We start from the raw sequence: 24,794 nt of genomic DNA, 5'->3' as shown, positions 1-24,794 counted from the left end.
TGTGCTTGATACAGATTCACACGTCACAGTTCAGCAAACCTGAACCTTGGAGCGCAGCGAGCTTGTTTTTTCCTGTTTCCAGCGTTCACATGCAAATGAATGGTATAGCCTGAGCTGGACTGACTGATCAGAAATATGCCTTTATTAATCAAGATCATATCCTCCAAACACTGATACGGTGTGCATTCAGTCCGTTTGAATATTGTGCAGCAGCATTAAGTAATTGTGAGAAATATGATGTTTCAAAGTCTGTGTCCACGTGTCAGCAAACACGGCCTGTATCTGTACGGAGAGATCTCCCTCTTGTGGCTGTTTTCTACCTAACATGAGTTTTGCTCTCAGCAGTGACGTCATTTATAGTGGGTGCTCTGTGTGTTTCTGTCATGATCTCCTTTAAACAGATTTTGTCATTTGTAGAATCATCGAAGGAGTCGCGGGTCTGTAGATTACTGTTTGTTGAGAACAGTGGAAATACATCAGATAATACATGATATCACTGGGTGATTGTTTTTTTTAAATATACATTTATATCAAAACAGGACAGCGTGTAAAGAGTACTAATAGTAATATAGTAGGTGTTTGTACAGGTTTCTCTCCGTGTTCATCATGCTGTAGAGTTTCTGCTGAAAACTGGACATATTTTAGTGCACTAAAGCATATCATGTGCTAATTGTGCTGAAGTTATTCAGGTCTATTGTCAGCGTTCTCCTCCTGTTTGTTGGTGCAGGTCATGTAGGCGCTCCGCTGCCGTGTAACCTCATTAAACTGGTGGACGTGGCTGAGAAGAACTACTTCGCTGCTAAAGGAGAGGGAGAGGTTTGTTAACACTGTCTTCGCTTTGTTTCACGATGATAAATGAACGAGGATGAATGCTCTGAAAAGCTACTTAACACTTGGAAAGAGAACAGTAGAAATCTTTGCAGAAATTAATACTCAGTATTCATGCTGATGCTTTTCTACATTTGTGAAAAAAAAAGTCTCTAAAATGTCAAAGTTTATGAAAGTAATTTCACCTGACTGATATTAAATTAATAATTCAGCTAAAAATGAAAATGTGCTCACCTTCAGATCACACGAGATTAGGATGAGTCTGTTTGTTCATCAGATCTGTAGAAATGTGTCATTGCATCACTGTCTCTCCGATGGATCCTCTGCTGTGAATGAGTGCTGTCGGAACGAGAGTCCAAACAGCTGATAAAAACATCACCATAATCCAAAACAGTTCTAAACAGATATTAAAAAGTCTCAGGAATGGATTTATTCATTATTTGTGGATTATTGTGATGTTTTATCAGCTGTTTGGACTCTCGTTCTGACGATGGAATGACACATTTGAAGACACATTTCTACAAATCTGATGAATGAACAAACTTCAGATTATCTGAGGGTGAGCACATTTTCATTTTTAGCTGAACTATTCCTTTCATACCACTGTGCATTTGTTTTTAAGTGATCAAACCAAAGGCGACTGTGACAGTGAACGAAAAACTCCGTACGATAGTCTCCATAAGAGAGCTGCAATTTTTCATTCACCAAACGAGGTAACTAATAACACTCAAAATAAAACATCACCCGTATTGTTTCTTTCTTGAGTCAGATTTGTGTGAAAGGCCCAAACGTCTTCAAGGGTTATCTGAAGGATCCCGTGAGGACGGCTGAGACGCTGGACGCGGACGGATGGCTTCACACCGGAGACATTGGCAAATGGCTGCTGGTATGTCGGCCTTTATACGAAGAACGCGATGAACGCGACCGTCACGCCGCTGTCCCTTTGGCGCTAAATATCCGTATCGGGTCTCGGCGACGCTGCGATCGATCCGTACAGACATCTGACAGATATCGCTTGACTTGAGGCCTTGTGCTTCAAGGCTGCTTCTCAAAACTGCACTGTAACCCAAACGCCAGCACTGAATAATCTTATTTTACCAATGTCGTGTTGAATCAGTCGCTCAGACTGCTAAATGACTTCTTTCGTTTGTTTCCATCAGAACGGCACGCTGAAGATCATCGACAGGAAGAAGCACATCTTTAAGTTAGCTCAAGGTGAATATATTTCCCCGGAGAAAATAGAAAGCATCTACATCCGCAGCGAGCCGGTGTCTCAGCTCTACGTCCACGGAGACAGCCTGCAGGTTAGTGGCTCGCGCCAGTTTAGCGGTCGGGTTAGCGGCGGCGCCGGTTCGTAACGCCCATCTGCTTGTGTGTGCAGTCGTGTCTGGTGGGAATCGTCGTCCCGGATCCAGAGGTTTTACCCTCGTGGGCTCAGAAGAAAGGCTTTGATGGATGCTACGACGCGCTGTGTGACAATATAGTAAGGCTCGCCGTGAACACGCGTCGCACAGATCTGCTGCCGTCACCACGTTACGGTTGTTGACCATTGTCTCCTGTTTCATGTCTGCAGGAGCTGAAGAAAGCCATTCTGGATGACATGGTGCGTTTGGGAAAAGCTAGTGGCCTCCATTCCTTCGAACAGGTGCGTTCGCAACACACGCGATTAACAGCTACAGTTATTGTTTATTAAACTGCTAAATACATTTTAGGACCAGTAATAGCACAGGGAAGCATTTCATGTTGAATTCAAAGGTGAAGTGTGTCATTACTGCACCAGATTCAGGAGGGTTTTCTTTATACCCTTTTAAAAACATCCCAGACGCTGTGACGCACCACATCTTCTAATGGTGATCATTCATCTCTTGCTCATGTGGATCTTCAAACGCATTTCATCTGGGCTGAGATATTTAAGACGACTGCGTGTTCTTGTGTTCACTGGAAAGAGTAAATGTATTGATTCTCAAAATCAGAGGAGTAATGACATTATTAATTAGGCAAAAGTCATATAAACACACACACACATGTACTCGTCTAAATTGAGGCGTTCCATCAAATTCCTGGACTTCTACTGTTTTTATACACAGCAAGTTATAAATATTGTAATCGAACCCTGAACCACACACTTACCCTAACAGAAAACTTTCTGCATTTGTACAGCTTTAAACATTTTCACAAACGAGGATGTTTTGTCAGGTTTAAATCACTTTTGGGACAAATTTGTCTTCAAAATATGGTTAGGTACATCGTGAAAATGATTCAAAATAAATTAAATGTATGAACTCCCCCTCTAATATTGTAGTATTTTAGAAGGCTTTACATGTTTTACTTTAAAGGGGTCGTCGGATGCCCATTTTCCACAAGTTGATATGATTCTTTAGGGTTTTAATGAAAAGTCTCTAATATACTTTGATTAAAAATTCTCAATGATTTTGTAAAACAACACCCTTTTTACCTTGTCAAAATCAGCTCTGCAAAAATCATCTCATTCTAAGGGGTTGTTCCTTTAAATGCAAATGAGCTCTGCTCACCCCGCCCCTCTCTTCTCTCTGTGGAGTGACGAGCCTGTTTACTTTAGCTGCTAAACTTCCTAACTACCACGTTATAAGGAAAGGCGATCGCAAAGATTCATAAAAAAAACTCTTATACTCACTTCTGCTGTAAGTGAAGCTGGATCACGAATGATTCGCGTGAACATAGACGGATATATGTAGATCGGGAGGCGCATTCCCTTCACAAACAAACGTAATCTACTGCATCTTCAGCGGCTCAGATGTCGGGAGTAAATGACGACCACTATGTTCATTATTACATCCAGCAACACAACACCTCAATCGCTCAATCAGAGATATTCTTGTCTAATTTACATCCCTGCTCCGGCATCAAAACATGAAAAGTTACTGGACTGTTACAGCTGATCTGAGGTCAGACGCTCATGTCAATCAACTATGGTGGGAGTGGCCTCTGTCATGTGACGCCACAACGACAGGCATCTGAGAACGGCTCGATTTGAAAAAGGGGATATTATTTTTACAGATTAATTAAAAACCACTGCATGGATTTTTATCATTATAGGGTAGATTTGTACATACACTGCCAACACACATTAATGTTCAAACAACATGAAAAAGTGAACTTAGCATCCGATGACCCCTTTAAGGAGTTTCGATGTAAAATATCTGGAATGTGGTTTTTCTGCATGATGATATCAATTAAAGCTCAACACAGACCTGAGTTATCATATGCCCTGGAAACAACACAGAAATCACAATGGTTTTGTGGAGGCCACTTTTCTATTGTCACAGCAGCAGAAAGCGTCTCATCTCATGTGCTGTGTCAGATCTCACCGTTCAGATGAAAATCCAAATAAAGTGATGCTGTAATTATTCTCTTTGGAGTAAAGCTCACAGTAACTGATGTCTGATGTATGTTCATTGGCAACATATTGCAGTTATTATTATATGCTTGAGCCTATGTTGTTATTATAGGCCGAAACAAACAGATTGCAGTTTGGTGCAGAACGACACGCTTCACAACGATGAAATGCGAAAAGTTTTTCACACAATTGCCACAGAAGAAACATTTGTGGTTCTGCAGAAAACCTCCTAGTAAACAGTTGTTAAAATAACTATTTTTTTCTCTTGTGAAGAACATTTGAATGATCTAAGAACTTTTTGTGCAATGGAAAGTTTCCATGGATGGAACCATCGAGCTTTGTTTGTAGAGTCGTGCTCGACCTAATAATTCACCGTGATTTCTTTGACTCCTGCCAGGTTAAAGACATCCACATTCATAAAGAAATGTTCTCCATACAAAACGGATTGCTGACCCCCACTTTAAAAGCCAAGAGACCGGAGCTGAAGGAGTATTTCAAGACGGAAATCGAACAACTGTACAGCAACATCTCCATGTAATCGCTCGTCTCCAGCAGATGAGGACGTTTCGTCGACTTTGGCATTCCTTCACCATTTGTTCTTCCTCATTGAAAACTAGCTGGCACTAAACGCTCCGAACGAGCCACGGGCGTCCAGACCGAGCATGAGCTTTACTCGCTAAAAGAGTCGTTAAACGAGTAATTCCCCCTTTGGCTGTGAATGTCAACGGTTGGTGTGCCTTTGGAAATGTGGCAGAGCTGCAACCAAATCGAGTCCTGTTCCCAAAGCGGAAGCGGTTTCAGCTAGCATGCATGCTTCATTCGTTCTCCAGTGGGCCGAGGAGGGCAAAGGTCACCCGTGTCCATTCACCTTTCCTTTAGGGGTCCGGAGGGAATTCGATCGGCGAAGCCGGCACATTTCGAGCTAAAAGCCGCACGTGCCGTGTGCCGGCGTTCCGCGATTGACGTTCCTGGGCCCTTGAGACATTTCGCATACCAACCTACATGCACACACCGATCACCATAGAATGCTTGTCTATGTAGTAAAGATCTACAAATGCGGCTCGCTCGATCAAAGCGAGCACGTCATACGATCTTGGGCCGACTCGACGGATCAACTAGCTTTTTTCAGTTCCCTCCCATCCCAAAGTATTTCAGTAGTAACGTACATGTTGCAGAAAACTAGATGTGAAATATTTAAGCAATGGTTTGAAGTGTAGAGAAACCAATACGATTTGAATCTACTCTTGAATGATATCAGAACTTTATCTTTGTATTTGATGAGGGGATACGAATGGGGCCGGGGTCAAAATACGAATCTGCGGAGATGTTCCTTTATCCTCGGTTACTTCAGCTCTCGTTTTCTGCCATTAAAACATTTCTCACGCCCCCTTCCGTAGGCCTTTCAGTCTGCCTGTTTGGCCGTTATTGTGTTTTTGTCTGTTTGCTAGAATGTTATCGACTTGTTAGCTAATTTAACGATCAGGGTTATTCCATTATTCATCTATTTATTACTATCAGAGGTTCTTCTCCGTTTGGATGCCACTAAGCTCTTTGTGCTGACTGTATTTTCTTACGAATCGACACAAGTGTACATTCCTCCTGATTTCAGGGCTCCTCATTCAGCGGTCAGTAAAACACCAAACGTCAGACTGAAGATCGATGCCCGACGTCTGTCTTTACGTCACTACGACATCTTCAAAGTCTCTCAGTCAAACAACTATTAGACAGTCTGAACATGTGAGCCTTAGACATTTTGTATTCTGTTAACATTTGGAGAAAAAAGCAAGAGGTTTTCCCACGGTTTTGACCAGCAGTTGTTTGTCGTTTGTGTTTTGGTTATTGAAACAGTTCACTTGCATCTTTTCCTGATAATAAAGTCTTTTATGCGCATGTACATCTCTGCATATACACAAAAATAGTGACGAGTGTGTGCTAAACATGTAAAAATAAAGAAGAATTCTTTGTAATTCTATTGGTGGTCTTGAGAGTATGTGAAGCCTCCTCATTCCATTCAAGGAAATATGACATCATTTCATATTCTGATCTAGTGTGATTCTTTATACCATATCTATCTGTCTGTGGGACTGTCCAAATGGTTTGCTATTCCATATCTCATTGATAATAAAGGTTCTGCGATCAGTGTCGAGGTGATATGGCACGTCCTGAGTTTGCTGAGTTAGATGTGTTCCTGGGTCGACATATTTTGTTGGCCCTGGAACAACATTTTAATACAAAAATGTAATCACATCCCTACACCTAAACCTTACCCATGAGTAATCCATAAAATCAGAGGAAATAATAGATGAATGACTGTTTTTTCAAATCCAATTAGTTAATCACAATGTTGACGTTGATCCAGGAACATGTCGTACTTGGTAAAATCAGGTTTTGCCAGGTCGATCATCCATTATTGTTGACATCTGACTATCGTCACATTGTTCAGCCCTTCTTTGAATGCTGCTTAAAGTGTCAGATTTGAGCACTAAGACTTTAATTAAACTTTTAATGAAAACAGCCTGATTATATCCACACTCCTGAGACTGCATCCCCATCCATCAAGGCAATATGGTGAGAAATTCAGTTTTTAAGCAAATATGCTCTAAAACTCGAAACTGTAATGTGCAACAGTGGCCTCATGTTCACACAGCAGCAGAATTGTTGTCAATACCGTATTTGAGTCCTTAATACTGTTACGTTCACACACAGTACGGTTATTTATGGATGTGACAACCGTATTCTATAACGCCAGTAATATTGAACTCAATCGATGATGAACAGAACCAGACCAGACTAATTCACCACGGATCGTTTCAGCGGAAGTGCCTGAACTGATAGGAAATATTTATGTACAATGTATCACTACTAACATTGAATATAGACCGATTCCACGTCTTTATCACACTTTAATGTAATTGTAGAGTCCAAATACCTTCAGTAAACGGTAGGCTGTAGTAAAATCTCTAGCGGTTTACACATTTCTACTTGCTCAGTCCTACTTAGGAGATGCATGATGATAATAACCCAAAGCACTTTTCATAAAGCATTACCATCATGAGCATGAACAAAACTAAACAACAGAAGTTCCCACTAATCAGCTGAACATCGCAGAAAACAGTAGATACGAAAATAAAATGAAAGTCAACCAAATAAAAAATCTACATTAAATCGGTCACTTGTCTGGCCGCCCACTAGATGGCAGTGGATCCGGTCTGCTGTTCCGTGCAGCTGAAGCCTCAAGAAGCAGCTCAAGTGTGTTCAGTGACCCTGAGAAGAAGCTTCATTCAAACACAGAAGAAAAAAAAAAAGTATGCTTCCAAACTTTTGACAGCTAGTGTATTGTGGAAATTTAAAATGTGGAAATCTGCGTGACAGTTCGTCCATTTATCTGTGAATATGAAACATTAAACTGTCCTTTTGTACACCTGTGAGGACCGACTGACCGTCGCACACCTGGAAGCGCAGTTCCGTGAGGTTACGGGTGTACTGTGATTTGGGTCGACAGCGTATAAAAACGTAGTTCTGTTTAGCTTGTTAACTGTACACATTGTCACATAGCGCAGCTTTTAGACATTGTTCTGTTTTTGTTCTAAGTCAGGAATGACAAGGAGGCAGCTTCAATACAAAGTCAATGGAGAGCGTTGGTTTGCCCCAATATATTTGAAATCAGCAACAAGATCTGATTTGAGTTGAACTTTGCCGTTTGTGCTCAAATATAGCTTTTAAAAGGCTTGTTTGAAGGTAATAAACGCGCAGTCTTCTTATGAGACGTACCACGCAGCTTTTGATTGGCTAAAATGCACGCGGTATCCATAACAACTCCAAAGATGCAGTTTTGAAAAGAAACCGTAATTTTGTCCGTTATTCTGACTGAATGACTATGGCGTGTAGAGGAGACTTTAGGTATGTCATTTTAATACTGATTAAACAGTTATATGTGTTTTTAAAGTTAGATAAAGAGTATGTGGAACATTTGTTTGATCAAACTATGATATAGTTACTGTGTGTTTTACTTAGTTTAACGTCAGTGAAACGCTATGCCCATTGCTGAATAAACACATGGAAAACGCTAGACGCGCCGCTTTTCTCCTTCTTTTCAAAGCGCTCTGCAGCTCGCGCTCCCGTGGGGTTAAGGCTAGAAAGCCCCGTTCACACTAGCAGTGACTTCTGTCGTTGCATGTCGCCATCGGCTGGCGACGAGGTTGCTAGTGGGCGTTCTCACTACTGGTTGCCTTGACAGCGAAGCAGGTTCCTTGCCGCTAAATACAAACATTTTGGAGGCAAAAGACTAAATAAAATAGAAATATAAATTAAATCTGTACATACAAACAAAAACGAATGAGAAGCAGAGCCTTTTTTTTCATTGCGTATTATCTATGGCTGAGAGGAGAACGATCACATGAGCTCTACCGTCTTCTTTCCCATTGGCTGTAGCTCCCGAAAGTCACTCTTCATTTGAATAAAGTTGAGGGATTCTGAACTTTGTCGCATCGCTGGACACGGCCCATCCGGTCGCCAACGGTCGCTGTAGCTCACTGTCGCTCTTGTCGCCGGAAATCGCCAGCTCTCCATTGAAATGAATAGGATCGTGTCGCTTTGTCGCTGCCTGACGCTTGTAGTGTGAACGGGGCTGAAGGAATACAGCTCTAGCTACTGGGCATGCGCACATCAATCTAACGTTATTTTTGTCACACTGTACAACAATAAAAGTGTTTTTGTATTATAGTAAGAGCTAAGTTTAGGGTTGGGGTAGGTGAAGACGTTAAAAAACACAATCCAATAGGTAGAACAATTCATTTCATTGTTAGTTTCCGGTCAGAGCTATATCCCTTCTAGCCACAACCATCCCGTGGCGTCTGCCGTTGCTAAGCAACCATGACTCGCATTCTCAATGAAGACGCAGAAGTTTCAGCAAACCGCAAACGGATTTCCAGCACTAAAAATCGCTTGCTGTAGCTCTGCTACTAAATTGATTTAAAAATGGCTATCACTGTACAGCTATGATCAGCTGTTTCTCCATCTTGGCTGCGGTTTCAGTGTTGTTACGGGAAAGGATGAGGCTAATAGGTTGGTTCTTGTCACAAGACCCATTCTGAAAAGTGAAGATGTTTTATCCAGATGCGGCGCGGACGCGTCTGGGAAAAAACGTGATTATGAGCGCGGCTGCCGCGCGTTTACATTTGAAATAATGAACTTGAGCGCGCAAAAGAGGCGATATGTGAACGGCCCCTAAATCGCGAAGCAGCTGCGCCCGGATCTGATTGGAAGGAATGACAGATCTCGGCCTAAATAATCAAAACCGTCGTGCAGGCCTGTTCTCTGGGGCCCGGTGTGCTGAAATGGGATCGCGACCGTTCTCCGTGATGTAAGGAAGAAACATTACCTTCAGTACACAACTTGTGTTGCAGAACAGTTGCTAGGATGATCTGGCTGACCTTCTGTAAGATTCTCATACACATGAAGCACTTTGTGCATAATGAAAGTGTTCCCATCTCAGTGATTTGCCATTTCTTTATAATGTTAACAGACGTTTTTGTTGCACTTAAATTTGATGCCCTAAAATGTAACCTCAGTAATATTAGTAAAACACGTCCTCTATGCAGTAACGACGACTTGAGGAATCTGCTGAGGTGTTTAACAGTCAGTGTCTCGGTGCTCTGCGCATTAGTAATGAATGCAGCACGGTGAAGATCCACTGGACGAGCATCATCTATCATCGTCCCTGTTCAGTTCACCACTAATCACACATTCTCTTCTTGTAGGATAAGAACCATTATTTCTACCGTCACCCAGAGCCAGTGGTTTGCCAACGTTATCCGACTAACCGTTGCGATCACCGTGATATTCATCATTTACATGATTGACTGGGGACAGAACAGTCTTTCTCCTCCCCTCTATGTAAGTATACAGATGAGATTGTGTATTCTCACGTACAGCAGTCGAGCTAAACTCAGATTCAGCACTGGCACGTTTTATTACGTACTGTTCATAAAGGACACGCAACAGAATTGTCTGTTGAATCTGTATGTAAGCCAACAATTCAAAATAGAGCATGTGGAATATAACAGTGCCAAAGCATGACAGGCTGCACGAGCCTCGTGGCACGACACCAATGCATTATCGGTTGCCGATTACACTAAATGCAATAAAATCAGAATCATTTGTGCAAAAATTTTTGGTGGCCAAGTTTTAGTGCTTCCTCATGTTTGTTGTTGAGGTTTTGATCAGACTTCTTGTCCAGTCGGGCAAGTAAAATACTCTCTCGCTTGCCCCTTTAAAAATCTGCTTATCCCAGGCAAGCGTTAATCGAGCCTCTGATTCCTCCACGCTTTACTTTGGCCCTGCATGTATTACAAATTGCAATTTTTGTGTCTTCTTCCACGCACACTGAAAAACTTACATGCCGACATGTGGATTTGCACGTAGTTGTGACGTCAAAGCGGACCGGCTCGGAATCAGCAAAACATGAGACTGATCCGGGTCAATCACACAGAAAATCAGCTGATTCTGGTCCCTGGCCGGTTAATCGGTGCATCTCTACCAGCAAGCTGTAAATATTACATGTTAATAAATATAGGCCCTTTCAAACAGCAAACCTGGTAAATGGCCGTAAAATTACCAGTATGACTTTACCCGTAAATACACAACCATGCTGCTCACACAGACAATGGCGTTTTATCGGTAAGAGACCATTTACGCAACAGCAGAAAAATGCAGCAAATTCTGTGACGTCAGTCTTTGGAAACTGCCTTTAAAATCTGCGCCATTGTCTCTATTCGCCTACATGAGTAGAAGCTCTTTAGTTTCACTATTTGTCCAGTTTGACAACATTTTTGAAGTCTGAGTAACAGGCATAAGGGGATGATCAAACAGAACACGTCGAGGCGGAATGGTCAAAGATGCCCATCTAGTGCATATTTACAGTACACAGAAAAAGCAGTGGAGCTTTGCAAACAGCTCAGAGTAAAGTTCTTATGTCATTTTGTTAATTGACATGAGCATCTTACCTTACATCAGCTGTAACAGTCCACCCTCTTTGTTTTGATGCCGGAGCAGGGATGTGTCAGGATTGTATTCTGTTTTGTCTTGTTTTTCCTAGTGTTTTTCCCTTCTGTTTCTAGTGTTTTGGTTTAGTCCTTGTCTCCCCCCTTGGTTTTGTTCGGTTTTGGTTTCTTCCTGACCATATTTGTACTTCCCCTCGTTTGTAACCACTCCCCTGTTTCCATGTATTTAAGTTTGGTTGTGCCCCTTGGGGTTTGTCGGTGATTGTTTTGTTTCACACCGTGTTTGCGTCGTGGTTGCCTTTCCCTGCTGTGTTCTACATGTTATTTACCTTGGATTGTTTAATAAATTACGAGCATTGGATCTCCGCTCTTCTCCTGCGTTATTCTCCGCACACGACGACATACCCGTGACAGAATCACCGACCTAAACAGAAGATGACCTGGGCTGAGGACCTCCTATTAAACCTGCAACAAGGTGAGTGTTCGCTGGAGGAGTATGTGGAGGAGTTTTTGAGCGTTTACCATCTGGTGAGATGGAGTGACAAGATGGTTAACGCATGTTTCCAGATGGGACTCAAAGATGATAGGTTGTTTCAATTGATAAGTCCTAATGATTGCTACCGTCCTGTAGCAGATTTTATAAATTTTGTTCTCGATTTATGTGGTTCCCCATTCCAAGTCATGGTGGAGGATGGTAATCCTCCTCCCAACTGGAAACATGCAGTCGCCCCATCTCACCAACAGCCAGGGCCCTCCGCATATCACTCCAGCGACCTCACACCCTCCTGGTCTCCCGCGTGTTCCCAAGTCATCCATAGCTCCACAATGGTCCTCAGCCCAGTACCTCCAGCCGCCTTGTCAAAGTCTGCACCCAAGATGGCTGCCGCCACGCCAGAGTCTGCTCGCAAGATGGCTGCCACGCCAGAGTCTGCATGCAAGATGGCCACCACGCCAGAGTCAGCGGCTGAATCTGAGTCAAGTCAAGCGGCTGAATCTGAGTCAAGTCAAGCGGCTGAATCTGAGTCAAGTCAAGCGGCTGAATCTGAGTCAAGTCAAGCGGCTGAATCTGAGTCAAGTCAAACGGCCGAGTCAAGTCAAGCGGCTGAGCCAAGTCAAGCTCCTAGTGCGTCTCCTGAGTCACGTCAAGTTCCTAGTGCGTCTCCTGAGTCACGTCAAGTTCCTAGTGCGTCTCCTGAGTCACGTCAAGCTCCTAGCGCATCTCCTGAGTCAAGTCAAGTCAACGCAGCTCTTCCTATGGCCAGTCGAGTTCCTGAGTCAAGTCAAGTTTCTGATGCGTCCTCTGAGTCTAGTCAAGTTACAGCTGTAGCTTCTGAGTCAAGTCAAGCGGCTGAGTCAAGTCAAGTCACGGCTGTTGTTTGTCAGTCTAGTCGAGCTGCTGCTGCGAGTCCAGTCAAGTTGCAGCTGCGTTTCCTGAGTCGAGTCAAGCTGCAGCTGCGTCTTCTGAAGCAAGTCAAGTTGCAGCTGTATTTCCTGAGTCTAGTCAAGTTTCCGAGTCCAGTCAAGTTGCAGCTGTGTCTCCTGTGTCAAGTATTATTGCAGCTGCGTCTTCCGAGGCAAGTCCAGTTTCAGCTGCCTGTCCTGAGTTTAGTCAAGTGGCAGCTGCACTTCCTGAGTCGAGTCAAGTTGCAGCCGCATTTCCTGAGTCAAGTCAAATGACAGCTGCGTTTCCTGTGTCAAGTCAAGTTGCAGCTATGGTCCCAGTGTCAAGTCAAGCTGCTGCTGTTGTTCCAGTGTCAAATAAAGTGACCGCTGTTGTTCCAGAATCAAGTCAAGCTGCAGCTGCGTCGTCTAAGGCAAGTCACGCTGCAGCTGCATCTTCTGAGGCAAGTCATGTCGCAGCTGTGTTTACTGAGTCAAGTCAAGTTACGGCGGCGTTTCCCGAGTCAAGTCAAGGAACAACTACGTTCCCCGAAGCAAGTCAAGTGGCAGCTGCGACCCCTGCGTCAAGTCAAGTCAAAGCTGTATCTTCTGAGTCAAGTCAAGTTCCAGGTGCGTCCCCTGAACCAAGTCAAGCTACAGCTGCTGTTCCTGTGTCACGTCTAGTTAGAGCTGGGTTTCCTGCATCAAGTCAAGTCAGAGCTGCTTTTCTTAAAGTAAGTCAAGTGAAAGCTGTGTTTTCAGGGGCAAGTCAAGTCAGAACTGTAGTGTCTGGGTCAAGTCAAATTATAGCTGTCGCTCCTGTCTCAAGTCAATTTACAGCCGTCTTTCCTGAGCCAAGCACTGACAAGATGGCCGCCACATCAGCCCAGCCAGCTCCCACTAACACCGCGTCAGCCAAGCCACAGCCTGCTCAACCCATCTCAGCCAAGCCACAGCCTGTTCCCGTCATGTATTCTGCTCCTGAGTCTGCACCTGTCATGGCCGCCCTTCCAGATGCGGTTCCTGAATCAAGTCACATTACAGCTACCAACCCTGTCAAGCCAAGTCAAGTCACCACTGATCCTCATAAGCCAAGTCAAGTCACTACAGATCTTCACAAGCCAAGTCACTTCTCGTATGTCCCCTCAGAGCCAAGTCACGTCTCGTCTGACCACCCAGAGGCCCACTATGCCTCGTCCCCCATGATCATGATGGCCAGGAAAGAGTCCCTGCCACCCGCTACTGCTCTTCCCTTAATGGCGGTTGCCATTTGGTGTGTGTGGGCTGCACACTGTGCTCCTGAGGTCACGTCAGTTCACAAACCTGCTCCAGAGCTCACGTCTGTTCAAAAGTCAGCTCCTGAAGTCACTTCTGTTCACAAGTCAGCTCCCGAGGTCACGTTTGATCACAAGCCTACGCCAGAGGTTACGTCTACTCACAAGTCTGCCACAGAGGTCTCGTCTGCTCACAAGTTGGCTATAGAGGTCTCGTCTACTCACAAGTCTGCCACAGAGGTCTCGTCTGCTCACAAGTCTACCACAGAGGTCTCGTCTGCTCACAAGTCTGCTATAGAGATCTCGTCTGCCCACAAGTCTGCCACTGAGATCCTGTCTGGTCTCAAGTCCGCTCCCAAGGCCTCTTCCGCCAGAGAAGCCGCGCCCATGCCCCCAGAGGTGTCAGCTCCGGCTGTAGAGCCTCCTATGGGGGCGGCGTTAACACATAAACTCTCTGCTTCTCTCTCTTTTCTGTTCACCTCCTCTATCCCTGCTCTCCATAGGTCTCAGTCTTTGATGTGGTTGCCCGTCCTGCCCTGGAGGGCTCCAGAGCGCCCTCCAGAGCCTGTGATTCCTCCGGCGCCTCCAGAGCGCTCTACAGATCCTGTGCCTTCTCCGCCTCCTCCAGCTCGCACTCCAGAGCCGGCACCACCTCCAGCTCACCTTCCAGAGCCGGAGCTCTGTCCTGCGTGCCCTGCAGAGTCTGCGCGCCCTCCAGAGCCAGCGCGTCCTCCAGAGTCGGCTCCTCCTCCAGCGCGCCCTCCTGAGCCAGCGCGCCCTCCTGAGCCCGCATCTGTTCAGCCATGGCCATCTGGACTGTTTACCCGGCCATGGCTTCCCGACCTCCCTGACCCACCATGGCCGCCCGGACTATACCCTGGGCCATGGCTCCTGGACCCCCCCTGACCCGCCATGGTCGCCCGGACTATACCCTTGGCCATGGCTCCTTGAACTCCCAGACCCGCCATGGTCCCTGGATCAGCCCTGGAGGCATCACCCTGCTTCCCTGATGTCTGCCTTGTGCAGCCTCCAGGGCGCCCAGGTGGTGTACAGTACCTGCGTATACCCATTTCTTTATCAGTCGGCTTTGTGTATACCCACTTCTAAATCCCCTCTGATGCGCATCATTCAGTAGTGTCCTGCATTAGCCAAAATCATGACAGGCCACCATTTCTAATTAAATCGTATGTGAATAAAGGCAAATATTCGCTCAATAAACCCAGTAAAGACGGTGAGGACCGTGGCGCCAGCTTCCTTTGAAATATGTTTGATGATTGCGCCTGATGCGCCCGCGCCAGCACCAGATTTGGTGCCTGTTCATGTCAAGCTCATGTCTGAGCATGTCAAGGGAGGCACGCCGAGTATTAAAATAATTATTATTGATTACTAATTTGAATCAGTACATTATAACGAAAACAATACATTAAAAATGAAAAGAATTAGATTTATAGGATCAAAAATTTCTTAAACTGGGTGAACCCCTGTAAACATTTGTCCAAGGATCCAGTAGGTGTTCAAACACCCAAACGATTTCATCAGAGATTGCGGAGAGTCACGTCCAGATGTCAGTTAACGTTATTCTTTTTAGCGTGGATTTGGCTTAAAAGCACGAGTGATTAAGCTTATATAAGTGTGCAGCGATGTGCAGATCAGCTGAATCAATCTGCTGTTAAAAATGAACCATCCATTCATCATATCATCATGCAAAACTAAGAATTAGAATAACTGTAAATGAGATCGGGTGTGGTTATCTAAATCAGAGAAAAATAGAGGTGCGGGTGGGTGACGGGCGGATAACTCATTTGAAGCTGCGGATTCGGGTGACGTTTGAGCTCATCCGCGCATCTCTAATCCATAACTTTCAAGGTAAGTAACGTAGCTAAGGTTAGAGAGCAATCAGGCTAACAAATTATTAGTGTGTCCACTTAGACCTAGGGCTAGGGTTATAGGGTTATGTATGGAAAGTATAGAGAACATGTACAACTTTATTAAAGCAATATAACAGTCGTGGTCGTGATGTTACAAACAATGAGACATTCACTGTCTGCCTTTGGTCCAAGTGAACGTCTTGTGTGTAGCAGCTAGCGACGATAGCCCATTTTCGTCTTACTTCTTCGTTAGCAGGGAAGGAGTGGAAAGATAAATGAGGCTGCTTTTGGGCATTACAAAACAGCCCGGTTGCACTGACGCCATCCTGTATTTTGTGCACAGATGGAGGAATTTCCGAAAAACAACGTATTAATTAGAAGATGTCAAGTATTCCAAAGAGCTGCATAATAACCACTATATAATTATCAAAATATGTGCTTTTTTGACAGACTGCAAATTTTTTTTTGCACTCGGTGTACCTCATGGAATTTCTCCTGAAGACTAGTGTGGATCCGTGGGGCTACTGGAGGAGTCCCGTCAATGTGCTGTCTGTGTCTGTGCTCCTGCTCGCTACCGTCTGCATGAGTCTGAAAGCGTCTCTCGAGATCGTGACCGGCACGCGCATCCTGCTGGTCTTCAGGCTCAGGACTTACACGGATGTCGAGCAGGTCTTCATATGACGAGTGTATGCAAGTTCTCCATTTGATTTTTTTCATTTTTGCAGTCGGTTTTTGTGCTGTTGGTGTCTTTCAGGAGTACACTGCGGGCATCTGGAGGGGACTGAAGAAAGCCAGCTTGATCTATTTCTTGATCTTTGTGATCGTGATGGTTTTCGCAACGGCCGGTCACACGTTTTTTGGAGACCCAAACGCAGGAGATCCAGAAAACTGGGGAGATCTCGGGACGGCGCTGTTCACGCTCTTCAGACTACTTGTAGTAAGATGTGGATTATGCTTACGTTTTACATGTAAGCATGTTAAAGGGGACCTATTATGCAAAAATCACTTTTATAAGGTGTTTGAACACAGTTGTGTGGCCGCAGTGTGTGAAAACAACCAGCCTGTAATGGCATAAATACACCCATTAATTTTTTTATAATCCCAATAAATCATAAACAGTTTAACACACGATTCTGGATTTCTTCCTACGTACACGTCATCGTCGCCCAGAGTGAGAAGCAGCAGTTCGCTGCCGGTAAAGTGGTAAAGTGCCCTATATGTTTAGGGTTCAATACCAACGCTTTGTGTGCGAACATCAGCTCCAGACAAAGTAAGTAATTTTCCAAATCGCCTTTCTGAAAGAGCTTCTTGGCACTCGACTACTGTATGGCTAATGTTGCTAAAGCTACCATTGTCTCTGCCTGTTTTCCCTGATGCTGCCTTCACGTGCTGCCAGAATGATCGTAAATAGGAATGTGGTGGTTAAAAACTGCATATGAAAGCAATGTGAAGTCAACACCCTGAGTCTGTTGAGCTGATAATCACAAGTGTGATTTATAACGTTTGTGACAGCACGCCATGGCACCGTGAGACCAGTTCCGTCGTTATTTTTATCGTGCCGTGCTCCCAGCACAATCAGATGACTGACTTTCGAACCGATTCCGGTTTGAACACATAAGGCTGAACACCGCTACTGAGAGTTTCGGAGAGTTTTTCAGTGTGCGGGATTGGCCTAATTTGTTTTTGCCGGCTCTTGAAGCTCCGCCCTCTACTAAAAAGGGGCCGGGAGCACCAGCTCATTTGCATTTAAATGGGACAGCCACAAAAACGGCACGTACTGGCTCATACCCCGAAAGTGGCCATTTTTAACAAAATTATTTGTTGGGCATTTTGAGCTGCAACTTCACATACACACTCTTGGGACATCAGAGACTTATTTTACATCTTGTAAAAAGGGGCATAATAGGTCCATCCTGTCATTAGTAGGACACAACAGATGTTCTCTAGATGTCTTAGAGCTTTAGCAATAGATATTTTGATAAATGGAACCATCACCAATCATTTAGAGAGGTTTGTAAATAGACGCTCAACATCAGCTCGACAGGAAACAAACGCTTGACCCTCGAACTCTTTGTGTCAGTAGCTGTATGACTGGATAAAGGTGCATCAGGACCTCGACAAAGGCGGCGTGAGCTACAGCAGCGTCTTCATCATCGGCTTTATCATCACATGCTACTTCACGCTCCTCATTATAGCCAAGTCCGTGTTCATCACTGAATGCCGGGTAAGAACCTGTTTCACACTACAGAGGTGGACTCCTAAAAATGAGCTTGCTTGTTATTCTGTTTAGCCCTGAAACCTGAATTTAGTAGAAACGGTGCAGTTAGCCAAGCTTTCCCCACAGATGTCGGTTCATCAGCAGCTCTTTCACATTACTGTGATACGTCTGTGCGTCCGCCATATTAGAGCGGTCAAGATCTGCACACGAAAGTGAACTGACCGACATGATCAGTCACTTCCAGACCATTTTAACAAGACTTGGTTTGGAAGATTTACGCAAAAAATGGACATAGATCCTTAATATATTATTTTACACTAAGAGGACACACTAATCGTACAATACTTTATACCCAAAAAAACGACCCTGAAGTCGCTCCCTGTTTCTGGAGGGGGAAAAAAATATAAAATAGATTTTTAAAAAGTGAGGTGATTTCAAAGTTTAGAGGACAAATTATTTTAGTTCCAGAGCTTCCCAGCCCATATTAGAATATCATATGGAGACGACATTTATCATAATATAAAGGGAGGACAATCAGTGTGGTAAGAAATAGGGATGTGACAAGATCTCGTGGCACGTGGCACGAGATCTTGCGGGATGCGATGTGTCTCTCGAGACCAATCGGATCTCGCGAGATCTCGTGACCATATCCTCACAAAACATTTTGCAGTGTATATATTAGAGCTGCACGATTAATCTTTAAAATGTCGAGCTCTTGATTCAAACACCCACGCAATCTAATTCCTGAATGACAACGATTTAGCTGTGTCTATTAGGACTGTTTCACATCGGGAGTGTCAGTGGAGCATGAGAAGCAGGTTTTGTCGCTGCCCTTGTTAATGAATCAGAGGGTCTGGGTAAATGTGAACGCAGAAAGAGCAACACACAGTCTTTTCAACCACATTATAGTCATTATTTCTGTGTTACAGACATTTAAATAATAGACACTTATTGTCTACAGCAGCGATCAAAACGAAAGTATAACACTTATGAACATATAGTAATGCTGATCCTCTTCCGCCAGGAGGTGGCGACAACTGCCCGTTTAAAAAAAAGTATATCACTGAATCATTCATTCAAGAGATTTCAATAGTCCAACAAGTCTTAATGAAGTGAAACACTGACACCCTCATTGAATGTTTTTTTTGTTTAAATGAATATATGTTTTTAAAAGACTTAAGCAATGAACAGTTTGTCAGAACCACTAGTAAATTACGCTATTTTGTTTAGTTTTCTAATCATTTTTCTCCAGAATCGTGAGAGAATCATGGTCTCCAATTTATTAAAAACAACTGGAATTCTCAGTTTATCCACAATCATGAGGCTTAATGTTTAGATGTTGTTTATTACTGCATATAATTCATTATAAAGTTCAAAATGCACCTTTCAGTTGAATGAAAGACTATTTGCCCTGTATATTTCATCACTGAGGATTTCTTAAAGTGCCCCTATTATGCCATTTTAAAGGTTGCTAATATTGTTTTAATAGACTCCCAAAACAGGTTTACATGTATGCAAGGTCAAAAAACACTTCAGTTTTCTCCAAAAATAGATTTAATTTTACCCCATTTCTCAATGATTCCTAAACGACTCGTGCGAAGCAGTTCGAAGAATCAGTCTCTCTAAACCCCTCCTTTCCGTGAGCCTTCACTGCTGTGATTGGTCAGATGGTGCAGTCCTTTATGATTGGTCTACCGCATACAGCGTGTCGGAAAACGAAACGCCCATTGCCATAACTGAATGACAGCCCTGGATACTTGTCAATACATAGAAAAGATGGCATCGATTTTACCATATCAGTTCAAGCCAGAGTCTGACGATGAAACGGCTGAAGTGGCTGATCAACAAGTTAGCACGGTCTACCGTGGAAAGTGTTCGCAATTTGCTTATGTAAGTGAACCGGGCACACCTCTATGTTGTAAACTTCAACATTATATGATGCATTAAGCGGCTTTCACACCGAACGCGGAAAGCGCTGCGCTGGCCGCTGGGTTCAGTGCAGACCTTCAGAGCGCAGCGGCAAAAGTTCATTTGAACAACTCATTTGAACTTTGTCCGCTTTGGTCGAGACCAAAACAAGCCGTCCTCACATGGCGGAAGGCATGGAAACGAATGGGTTTCATAGCACAGCGCTTTCCGCATTCGGTGTGAAAGCTGCTTCGTGCGCCATCCTTTATCATCACTTAAACTAATGAGACAGACAGACAGTCAAGCTGCATCAATCACAAATTGTCAGACTACATTGGGTCCACAGCTGAACAACAGAACTACACAAGCGTGATTTAGCCGGTTAGCAAGACATGTGCAGGGTTGTTACACAACATAACATACACAACTACGTATTTTGAACGATCGCTAGAAAATACAATCTTTGTAGATTCATCATCTTTTGGAAGTGAATATAAAACAGTTTTACTCACAGCGTAGGATACAGCATCTTCCGTGTAATGTACATGTGACGTAAACCCCATGGACATGTATGGGCGGGCAAGTTGTTCGCGACGTAGAACGTGGGTGGACATTATGCAAATCTGTTACTTCGTGACGTGTGGCCGTAACAGAAAAAGATTTGAAATCCAGACGACTCGTTTAGGCAAATGAGAGTCGACTCTTTTTTTTGATAGACAATAACTTTATGTATCGTGCACTGTCGCCTTCACAACTTTGCAGATAGTTTATGTTCACATACAGCTACATGACACACTGCATGAAAGATCATATTTGAAAACGCATAATAGGGGCACTTTAAGAAAAGTTTAAAAATCTCGTCTCGTTCTTGTGAACCCAGTCTCGTGTCTCGTCTCGTGGGATAAGTGTCTCGTCACACCCCTAGTAAGAAAACATACCATACCAGCCTTTGAAATGAACTTTATTCAGCTGTTTAATAAAGTCTCCTGTAGGGCTGCACGATTAATCGCACGATGTCGTGAGGCGCGTTTAGTCAATGAAGCCGGTACTTTGATTAGTAGTAAAGCTCCATCACGTGCGTTCAGCTGGAGCGGCAAGTAATACACAGAGCCGTAAAGCACTGACAAGCTACGCCAAAATCGCGCTCAAAATCGAATTCGATTTTGCATGCGATTTGGCGTAGCTTGTCAGTGCTTTACGGCTCTGTGTATTACTTGCTCTGTGTACTGAACACACGTGATGGAGCTTTACTACTAATCAAAGTACCGGCTTCATTGACTAAACGCGCCTCACGACATCGTGCGATTAATCGTGCAGCCCTAGTCTCCTGTATGTTTAAGGTATGATGGGCACCCCTCTACCAAATGATTTCAACAACTTTCAATTACAGTTCAGGATCAATATCAGTTTCCTTTCATCTTCACTGATGTTCAACAGAGCGCATTTGCGAAGGCAGCGGAAAGCAAGAAACGGGTGCATGAAGAGGAGATAAAGAAGAAGGTGGAGGAGGTGCTCGATAGGGCTAAACAGGTTGGTTTCAGGCACTTATCACAGATTCGCTGCCAATGAACGTCTTAAAAGAGCATGAAGCGCTGAACAGAGACGACTGTGTTTCATATCATAGAAGAAACTGTTTGCGCACGTTCATTTTCATTTCAGGATAAAAGTGAGTAACTTCACTAAAGAAAATCACTCACTGATCTTGACTGAATCTCTTTCGTAACTTTAATTAAATCAAATTAATTAATGTGTACTTATTTCTGCAGTGAAGACTATCAGTGTTATTTTACATTTCATGACTGTACCTGAATACGGTTCCTAAAAAACTTAAAGCACTATTTATTTCATTTGATATTCATATGTTATTGTGTTTACTCATGCTGTTCCTTGTAATTTATTTGTTTTCATTTTGTTACTGAGTTTTCTTTTGTTAGTTAAATTATTGTATCAAAGTCATAATTTAGGCGTCGAGACAACACTACGCCCTGTCAGAATATATGAATTTCTCCCTGTAATGAACTTTTACAGATGGCATGTTTGGTAATATAATTCAATTCTGCATGAGAATCACTGTTTTACTCTCTAATGTGCATTTAATGAGACTAAATATGTCAGCTTCGTGCACTTATCATTGCTGTATTCCGTATCTGGTATAAATTGGTCATTTCATAGGCTCCTGGTATTTGGATAAAATATTACCCAATGTGTCATGTGTACGTACAATATTTTTCAATAACCATTGCTTTTTTTTTTTCTTTTTCTTTTACAGCACCATGCCCCGAAGCTCACGAGGGCGAGGGAACTCAAAAGGCCCGTATGCCATGATCGATTTATTTATGCACAGGACAAGATCACTAGTTCTTCTTTCATAGGGACATTTATGCAACAGCTGAACAAACGAGAACAAACCAAGTTAGAGTGAGTGACAGAGACTTTACGATGAGTGTGATTTCATATTCTGTTTTTGGACGCATTAAATTCAACATCATCTTGTGTCATTACTTTGTTGTACGTAGGTCGTGGCGGCTCATAAACGAGATGATGGCTGTACTAAAGGAGGAACTAGAGGACAAGCTGAATGAGGAAGCTCTCGCTGAGGGTGAGTGTGGTCCTGTTACAGCTTGTGAGTCTTTCAACATAGGGTACGGAATGTCTCGGTTACATCTGTAATCCTCATTCCCTGAAGGAGGGAACGGAGGCGTTATGTCATAACTGACGTATTTGGGGTCTCCCTTGGGAGGCCAATCACCTCTGAGTTAAATGGAAAAAGCCAATGAAAATTGGTGAGTGGATTTTGCATGCCAAGCCACTCCCCCGTACATACGGGTATATAAGATGGCGGCGTGCATCCACTCATTCAGATTTAAGCTGAGCAGCTGAACCGAACTCGAACCCCCCAGCGCAGTCCAGAATTGTGGCAGGAGGACGTAACGTCTCCGTTCCCTCCTTCAGGGAACAAGGGTTACAGACGTAACCGAGACGTTCCCCTTCAGTCCTTCTCTATGATGTTACGTCATAACTGACGTATTTGGGGTCCCCTTTGGAAAACGCCACAATTCTGAACTGCGTTACGTGATTGAGATCCAAATGCCAACAGGCAAGCGTGTCAGGACAGGTGGATCTCAACACGGAACCTTCCCAACGCCCTGTAAGCCAGATAACGGGCCCACCAGGGATGCCAGGTATCTGAAGCAACTGTTGGGGGGGGGCGGAGACAATGACCAGGAGGTCACGTGGAAGACTAGAAAAATGGTAGGGGAACATGGAAGAATCCATGGACCAAGGAGATGCCACGACCGGGAGGGGTGAAGGAACCCCCTACCGGACACAGTCAGAAAACTCCATCCTAATCTGAACTGTGGGGGCAAGGAAGACCCAGAGTTCACCTAGGGAACAACTGGGAGAAAGCGCACGGATCCAAAGGAATGGCGCAGCAAGCCGACACCGAGCCGTCCTCCCGCAATTACCTGATGTTACCTTAACACACGGGAGGAGACAGGCTCCACGCAGAGACTGAAAAGTCTCGCAAGGTGTTTGGTGTCGCCCAGCCCGCAGCTCTACAGATGTCTGCTAGAGAGGCGCCGTGCGCCAACGCCCAGGAGGAGGCGACAGTCCGGTGGAGTGGGCTTGAACTCCCAGGGGGCACAGCTCACCCTGACACTGGTAAGCCAGGGTGATGGCATCAACCACCCAATGAGCCAACCTGTGCTTAGAGGCAGCATTCCCCTTCTGCTGACCTCCAAGCAAACAAAGAGCTCGGAGCGTACGAGCTCCGGGTGCAGTCCACATAAGTGCGCAAGGCACGAACGGGATACAGCAACGTACAGGCTGGGTCTGCCTCCTCCGGGGGCAGAGCTCGAAGGTTCACCACCTGAACCCTGAAGGAGTGGTGGGAACCCTGGGCACATAACCAGGCCGGGGTCTCAAGGTCACATGAGAATCAGCCGGACCGAACTCAAGGCACGACTCGCTGACAGAGAGACAACGTGTTCTGGAGAAACGTCACGCTGCGGAAGCAGCCCTACCTTCACTCCTGGTTCCCGCGATGTTGGCGAAGAAGTGCTCCGAGTCTGAATCTGAGGAGGTAAAACGTTGCTCACAATTAAAACTCGGGGTGAAAGACCCAGAAACTTAGAAAATTGCTCTTTTTGTGAGTGGTTGGGTACCCCCGACCCGAAGCTCGGAGGCAGCAGTGAAGCCGCCCTCCCTCGGCCCTCCCCCGGGAGAGGGGGGGACAGATATCAAAAGTCCCCCGCCGAGCAATCTTCTCCATCCCCGGGTAGCCTGCTTCCAGGAAGCCCCATTTCCATTTATTTCCACAAGGCAACCCAGATGGCAGACCGCCACCCCTAGGAGTGGTCAGCTCAATGCCCCCGAAGCGGAGCGGAGCACCGGGGGCGGACCTTCGGCGAAGGCAGACCGAAGGCACTCCTGTCTGCATAAGAACTGCCCAGGAACTGCTGGGCAAGGTCCTGAACAGTGTCGCTGAAGAGGCTGGTCTGAAGGATGAAACACCAAGAAAGCGAGCTTTGTCAGTGTTGTACATCCCACCAGATTCAGCCAGTGTTATTATTATTTTCTCTTAGGGTTGCAAAGGGGCGGAAAATTTCCGGTAAATTTCCGGAAACTTTCCATGGAAACTTTGTCCGGGGAATTTTGGAAATATTCCAATTTGGAAATTTAACAGAAATTTACGGGAATTTATGGGAATTTATGAGAATTAATGGGAATTAATGGGTAATTTGGGGAAATTTAGAGAAGCTGTATCATAAACAAATATAAATTTCAACGTTTTGTTTGATTATAAGCTGACATGCATGCAAACTAATACAAATTTTAAAAATTACATTTTTTTATTTTTTTGGAATCTGTGATGCTTTTTTCCTGGATTTAACTTAAAAAGAACATAATTTATTAAAAACTGAAATCTTTTCTAACAAT

At 44.3% G+C, this 24,794-nt stretch overlaps 2 protein-coding genes across 3 annotated transcripts in view; both read left to right on the top strand.

The window, feature by feature from the left end:
• The window catches only part of acsl6 (acyl-CoA synthetase long chain family member 6), a 26,427-nt gene extending 20,251 nt beyond the window's left edge, over positions 1–6,176 (top strand). For both annotated transcript variants that reach the window (XM_051093051.1, XM_051093053.1), the window contains exons 16-21: positions 728–816; positions 1,598–1,714; positions 1,989–2,132; positions 2,210–2,311; positions 2,402–2,473; positions 4,602–6,176. In XM_051093051.1, the coding sequence (XP_050949008.1) occupies positions 728–816; positions 1,598–1,714; positions 1,989–2,132; positions 2,210–2,311; positions 2,402–2,473; positions 4,602–4,742 (665 nt within the window). In that variant the 3' untranslated portion in view covers positions 4,743–6,176. The remainder of the gene's footprint in view (positions 1–727; positions 817–1,597; positions 1,715–1,988; positions 2,133–2,209; positions 2,312–2,401; positions 2,474–4,601) is intronic.
• A 1,268-nt stretch (positions 6,177–7,444) lies between these two features.
• Positions 7,445–24,794, top strand: part of LOC127152415 (cation channel sperm-associated protein 3-like) — a 29,409-nt gene continuing 12,059 nt past the window's right edge. The window contains exons 1-8 of the mRNA XM_051093057.1: positions 7,445–7,509; positions 9,964–10,099; positions 16,178–16,396; positions 16,482–16,664; positions 17,811–17,951; positions 21,291–21,383; positions 22,123–22,271; positions 22,370–22,452. Of these exons, the coding sequence (XP_050949014.1) occupies positions 10,058–10,099; positions 16,178–16,396; positions 16,482–16,664; positions 17,811–17,951; positions 21,291–21,383; positions 22,123–22,271; positions 22,370–22,452 (910 nt within the window). The 5' untranslated portion in view covers positions 7,445–7,509; positions 9,964–10,057. The remainder of the gene's footprint in view (positions 7,510–9,963; positions 10,100–16,177; positions 16,397–16,481; positions 16,665–17,810; positions 17,952–21,290; positions 21,384–22,122; positions 22,272–22,369; positions 22,453–24,794) is intronic.

Source organism: Labeo rohita, chromosome 21 (genome assembly GCF_022985175.1).
Source record: "Labeo rohita strain BAU-BD-2019 chromosome 21, IGBB_LRoh.1.0, whole genome shotgun sequence".
NCBI classification, from domain to species: domain Eukaryota; kingdom Metazoa; phylum Chordata; class Actinopteri; order Cypriniformes; family Cyprinidae; genus Labeo; species Labeo rohita.
The sequence above is the reverse complement of the archived record's forward strand: the minus strand, read 5'-3'. Positions and strand labels throughout refer to the sequence as shown.